Source organism: Benincasa hispida, chromosome 11 (genome assembly GCF_009727055.1).
Source record: "Benincasa hispida cultivar B227 chromosome 11, ASM972705v1, whole genome shotgun sequence".
Taxonomy (NCBI): Eukaryota; Viridiplantae; Streptophyta; class Magnoliopsida; order Cucurbitales; family Cucurbitaceae; genus Benincasa; species Benincasa hispida.
Window position 1 is genome coordinate 82,403,213 of NC_052359.1, and position 6,686 is coordinate 82,409,898.

The window sequence follows — 6,686 nt, forward strand, 5'->3', positions numbered from 1 at the left end:
TAAGTCAACAATTGCTCTAACAAAGAATCTAGTGTTTCACTATTGTAGCAAGCATAAGATTTCATTTTATTAGAGATTGCTAATAAGAAATAATTATGGCAAGCAAGCAAGGAAAGGAAGAATATGGTGAAGGAAAGTGAGAACATGTTTAACTTTAATAATCATATTATCACGATTATCCTTTATCGAAAGACTATAATACTTCATCAAGATATTATAGTCATTCTATAAGAGTTGTTCCAAATTCAAATTATTGTTCTTCGTATCAGTCACATAATAAACTTTAGGGATGAACCCATGCTTCCAATTTTTCAAGTTGATCAAAATCTTACCTTTTCCTATAACATAAATTTTTGTGGCATCACCAAATATGATATTACCACCGAGGATTTATCATGTTCCACAAACATTGACTTACATCCATACATGTGATTGCTTGGACCGCTATCAAGATGTCATGCATTGTTTTCATATGTTTCTTCACTTTTGCATGCTAGAAACAAAGATGACTCACCAGTTTTTTCATCTTGCTCAGCATAATTTGCATTTTCTTCTATTTTATTCCTACATTCAACCTGTTTTATGTCATACATTATTTCATTATTTGATGTTTCTCCATTTGACCTCAAATAATTTTTTCTTCCACAGTCTCTTGATGAATTAGAGTTTGAATTACTCTCATCAAATTTTCTTTGACCATAATTTCCTCAAACCCGACCTCTGAAATCACCATGTCCATGATTGTTACCACGTTCTCAACCTTGATTGCCTTTTTCTTGGCTATCTTCTTTACCTCTCAACTACAATTTTGACTGGAAAAGTTGCTTAGTTGTCTGTTTATTCTTTTTTAGAAGCTTCTCTTCATGGGCTTGTAAGGAACTCATAAGTTGATCAACAAGCATTGTACTCGTCTTTTTATTCTTCAATAGCTACAACAATGAAATTGAATTCTTCATCCAATGAGCGAAGTATCTTTTCTACTATCTGCTCATCATTTATTGTCTCACCACATCTATTCACTTCATTTACTATTGCTAGTAATCTTGGAGTATAATTTGAAATCAATTCAAACTCCCTCATAGTAATGATTCATAATCATCTCTCAATTTTTGGAGGCGAACCTTCTTGACTCGGTCTACTCCTTTGTATGTATTCTCCAAAAAATTTCATGCTTGATGTGCAATAGTTGCTCCCATAAATCTTCACAAAATTTGGATCATCGATGGCTTGATGAATGATGGTGAGTGGCTTTTGGTTTTTCTTTCTATTATTTTGCAGAGCTTCTTGTTGAGCTTAATTTAAAGTCGCATCACTTTTTTGGTTCTTCATAACAATTATTGACAATGTCTCATACATCTTATGGACCAAGTAGAGCTTTCATATGAATACACCAACTGTTATAATTTTCTTTCGTAAGTCAAGGCACTTGGAAGGGAATCAAATTATTATTTTTCATTTGCAAAAACAATTCTAGTTTTTCAAACTCAAGTTCTAATACCACTTTGTTAGAAGCATATGATGGACACTCACAAATAAAGAACCAACAAACGATTATTTGAGAGGAAACAAAAACACTTTTTAATTGAAAGACTCTTCAAACTTGGTTCACATTTTTTATTGAACTCTCTTTGTGTGTTCTTCTCTATACACTTGGATACATTAACAATGTCAATGTCAATCTTATTTATAGGATTGTCATGAGTAAATTTAAATATAATAACTTATACCCTAATTAAATATACATGGAACAGTTAAAATCCTACATTTAATTATGCGAAACTCTACTAAATTAACTCTTACATTAACATAAACTCTCATTCTTTAATTTTTCCAACTCTCATAAATTAATTAATCTATAACCTCTCATAAATTAATATGCTTAATTAACCTCATCTGTAACTTATTTAGTTAAATGAAACATATTTAACTTTCAACACATTCTCATCAACTTCTTCCATTTCGAATTCGTCGTAGTAATGGCTTTGCTAGGCCCAGTGACTCATGGCCAGGTTAGTGTTTCATTACGAATCATATTTTTCGTAACAAAAAATTATTCGGTGAGGTCACTACAGTAGATGCTTCATGATAGCTATTTGTATATGGATTTGTTAGCCAGATTGTAGCGATCTTTTCAAATAATTTCTCGTAATGAAATATTTACTGATTTTGTCTCTTGGATTGATACAGGTTTCGTTTCTTATTGGATTTATAACCATTTTGGTTGCATGGATTTATTCTGAGTACTTAGCATTTAAAAAGAAGTCCATCTCTTCTAAAGTGTAAGTTAGAATGATTCCGTTACCTTTAAACTTTTGTTATTCTTATATTTTCTTTAGAACTTGTTCATTTTTATGTGTTAATTATTACTTAATATATGTTGGCTGGGTAGATATGAGAGAAAATTAAGATTCGTTTAATAACTATTTAATTTACTTTTTTAAAAAAAATTAAGTTCTATGAATATTATTTTCACATGATTTTTTTTTATATTTTTTCTTTAATTCACGTCAAATGAAAAGTAAAAAAAAAATAGAAACTTTTATAAATTTGTTTTTGTGTTTTAGAATGGATAGATAAAAACTACTGTAAAGAAGTTGCGAAAAAAACAAACACAATTTTTAAAAACCAAAACCGATTATTTTATAACTTTAGATTTTTTTTTTTTTTTCTGCACTATTTACTCTAAACGAAATTCTTTGTTTCTATCCACTCTCTACTAATGTTTAAAAAAATATAAATATATATAGTTTTTTTCAAAATTTATTCTTTTAATAAAATTTTTACTAAGAACTTAGATAAAAACCATAGTAAAAAAGTGAGAAAACAAGTACGATTTTAAAAAATCAAAATTACTTGGAGTGTAACTCTATTTGCAGCCCACTAAGTTATCTAATCACCGTGACAAACTTTTATTTCCACTTTTTTTAGCTTTTTTTCTCGTTTTGTATGATTCAATTAGTGGACGGAAAAAAAGATGTAATCAATGCTGCACCAAAGTATTGCTCAAACAAAACAAATGGAAAACCAAATAGTTATTTTATTTATTTTTAAATATCTATCCTTCTGAAATTGGATTTTTTTTTTTTCTTTTTTAGAGGGCACCCTGATGTTGGGTTGGCTGAGGTAGAAAGTCATAATGTAAAAGAAGATGATAGAGCTGTTTTATTAGAAGGAAATGTTATCAAATCCATTCCTTCTTCTGGAGCTACAATTTCATCTACCTTCTCTACCATTTTCAGGTTTACAAAAACAAACCATTATTGTTTTTGTCTTTCTTCCAATGTCTTAGCTATTTAGTTCTTTAGGTTTTACTAATATTTATTTTGCCTGTTAGGTTCATCATGTTGGACGAATCGTTCTTAATAAAACATCGAATGTTACTCCGAGCAGCGTACGTAAACATTCTAGCTTAGAATTGTATGACAAAAAGTTGGACGCAACCTCTCATCTTTTTGCAATTTATCTATAATTTGTCACGTGGCAAATTCTTCTTTCTTTTTTTTTTAAATTTTTTTAAAGATGTACTCAAGTATTGTTTAATACGTGAAATCTCTTTAGTAATGTCTCTTTTTTATTATTATAATTTAATATTATTCTCTCTTTCTTACTTCACAGATGTGAATTTGGTCTTCTTTTATCGTACTTCTACATTTGTGATCGTACTGATATATTTGGAACCTCAAAAAAGGTGTCTTAAATTCAATAACTCTTTTCTTCTACCATTTTTTTACAGTAAAACTGGATCAGTATTCTTATTACATTGTTACTTTCTCTTAGCATCTTACATTGTTATTTTAATGTTTGCAGAGTTACAATAGAGATCTTTTCTGCTTCCTCCTCCTTCTTCTCATCATTGTTGCAGCAGTAACTTCATTCAAGATACATCTTGATAACTCACCATTTTCAGTGAAACCCATACTCTTCTTAAATAGACATCAAACTGAGGAGTGGAAAGGATGGATGCAGGTCAACTCTTATTAGCAATACTCTTCTTCAAATTAAACCTTCATCAATTTCACATACTTTTCTTTTTCTTATTCAATAGGTGATCTTCTTGATGTACCATTACTTTGCTGCAAGAGAAATTTACAACGTGGGTCGTGTATGTGTCGCCTCGTATATCTGGATGACGGGGTTTGGAAACTTTTCGTATTACTACGCTCGAAAAGACTTTAGCTTTTCTAGATTTGCTCAGGTATATATAACTTATATCTTTCATGTTCCGTCAGATAACCATTTGACCTAATTTTATATTTGTTCGAGCTGCAGATGATGTGGCGGTTAAATTTCTTGGTGGTTATGTGTTGCATTGTCCTTGACAACAGCTACATGCTATACTATATTTGCCCATTACACACATTTTTTTCTCTTGTGGTATATGGTGTTGTTGGTGTTTTGCACAAGTACAATGATAGTAAAGCAGTCATTGTTGTGAAATTTCTCCTTTGTTTCTTGGTGGTGGTCATTGTATGGGAAATACCTGGGGTGTTTGAAGTGATTTGGGACCCATTTACCTTCCTTCTAGGTACCTTCTACATATATCTTCTTCTTTTTCATTAATCTAACTAAGCTAATAATTAACTTTTATTTTGTTTTATTGTAGGCTATAAAGATCCAAATAGATTGAAAGAAAACTTGCCTCTCATGTACGAGTGGCATTTTCGAACAGGACTTGATCGCTATGTTTGGATATTAGGCATGGTGTATGCTTACAATTATTCAACTGTGAGTTTAATCAAACAATGCTCTTTTCTGTACTACTGTCATTTAATTGCATTTTCCCTATTCAAGGAAATGCTTTATAATGGAATTATATATTTTCATAGGTTGAGAAGTGGATTGAAAAGTTGGATGAATTAAAAACAAAGCGCAGGATATTGATCAAAACGACAATTGTTGTGATATCATCTACGGTAAAATAGTTGTCTGCAAACTTTGGTTGGACTGCAACATTAACTAGTTTTGATAGCACATAGTTGTTTCTTGGTTTTGTGGTGGTGTAATTTGAGCAATTTTGTGACATTTTCAGGCATTATATCTATGGTTTGAGTATGTATTCAAAATGGAGTGTAGTACTTACAACAAATACCATCCTTACACTTCTTGGATACCCATCACGTATGTCATGAATTAATTGACCTTGTTCTTATATTAAACCTTGAAATAATAGAAATAAAAGCTTTATTTTCATATGGAGCAGATCCTACATATGCATACGGAATGTCACCCAAAGTACTCGTAGCTATACTTTGACCCTTTTTGGGTAAATCCCTTCTTAATTNATATATTTAACTTTAAACATCATTTCAGTTGGATTGGAAAGATTTCACTGGATACGTACATTTCGCAGTTCCATATTTGGTTAAGGTATGAATTAATTAGTTGGTGTTTTGGTCTAATTTCTGTGGATTAATTAGTTTGTGAATAATAATCTATGTTGGATTAATATAACGTTGTATTAGATCAAATGCTCCGGATGCACAGCCCAAGTTGTTGCTCACTATCATCCCAGATTATCCTTTATTGAACTTCATGCTTACAACTTCCATTTTTATGATTGTAAGTGTTTATTAGTTATATTTTTCCTCTTTTTTTCACTTAAAAGAACAATTTTTAAAACACTTAGAAAGTCAATACTAATGTCTTTTAACCCATTTCAAAATCATTTTCGAATATGTCACCTACGAATGTGCTCAATTTTGATGGGTGTTGTTGGTTTGCTACACAGACTTCATATAGGATCTCAGAGCTTACAAATACATTTAAAGCAGCATTTGTACCAAGCAAGGACAATAAACGCATAATGTATAACACGATTGCTGCAGCTACAATGACGGCCATCTTATACTCCTTCTCTTTTCTATTCCTTAATCTCCCACAAATCTTGGTAATTTAACTCCTAAATTCTCAACTTTTCTTTTATATATAAATATATGTTTTTTACTCTTTTTTCCTGTTCATTCTTTTTGGTATATTATTCATTTTGTAATAACTAAAGTTAATTTACTATATATGTGGTTCCATCGCAGGTTTGAGAATTGAAGAAAATAAGGATTGTACAGAAAAGGGCATGCAGTCAAATTTAGCAAAAGAGAGAGACAGTACTGAACCATGGGTTTTTCTCAATAAAGGAATAAAAATTAGAGAGACTCTAAATTTATATTTTTGTAGGTTAATTCAAGTACATTTTGCCACCACTTTAAGGCATATATTTGAGACAGCCAAGGTCTTTGTATTCCATTGGAATTTTTTTATTTTCAACCAAAAAAAAAATGGTTACTCTTAAACATGCATTTTATTTAAGTATTTTGAGTCTAACACACTGACTAAAAAAATCTGTGGTTTAAATCTTACCTACTCTATCGTACTTAAAACAAAAGAAATAGAAGATAATATACGAAATCAAACTAAGATGGTAAAAGCAACGAATTTAATTTAAAATAACAAATTGTGATCATCTCAAAAAAAACGTGTACGTACAGGGAAGATAAATATGGTTTAATTAATTAGAAAGTTTCATGACTTCTAAGAAAGCTAATTTGAAAAATACTATGTTTATTTAGAGAAATATTTTAAATGACAAAACTACTGATAAATATCACAGTACATCGGTGATAAACTGCAATAGACTATTGTATATTTTTGTGAAATTTTCCTAAATTTATAAATATTTTGGTTTGTTTCCT

General features: G+C 30.3%; 1 protein-coding gene across 1 annotated transcript; it reads left to right on the forward strand.

The window, feature by feature from the left end:
* Window positions 1-1,976: 1,976 nt before the first annotated feature.
* LOC120090902 (protein REDUCED WALL ACETYLATION 2-like) lies at window positions 1,977-5,896 on the forward strand. The gene is made up of 15 exons (XM_039048597.1): window positions 1,977-2,009; window positions 2,188-2,279; window positions 3,096-3,239; window positions 3,335-3,391; window positions 3,616-3,688; window positions 3,808-3,966; window positions 4,046-4,195; window positions 4,270-4,525; window positions 4,604-4,725; window positions 4,827-4,913; window positions 5,030-5,118; window positions 5,201-5,263; window positions 5,311-5,367; window positions 5,463-5,559; window positions 5,729-5,896. The coding sequence occupies exons 1-15, from the start codon at window positions 1,977-1,979 to the stop codon at window positions 5,894-5,896; spliced, it is 1,647 nt and encodes a 548-aa protein (XP_038904525.1).
* The last annotated feature ends 790 nt before the right edge of the window (window positions 5,897-6,686 follow it).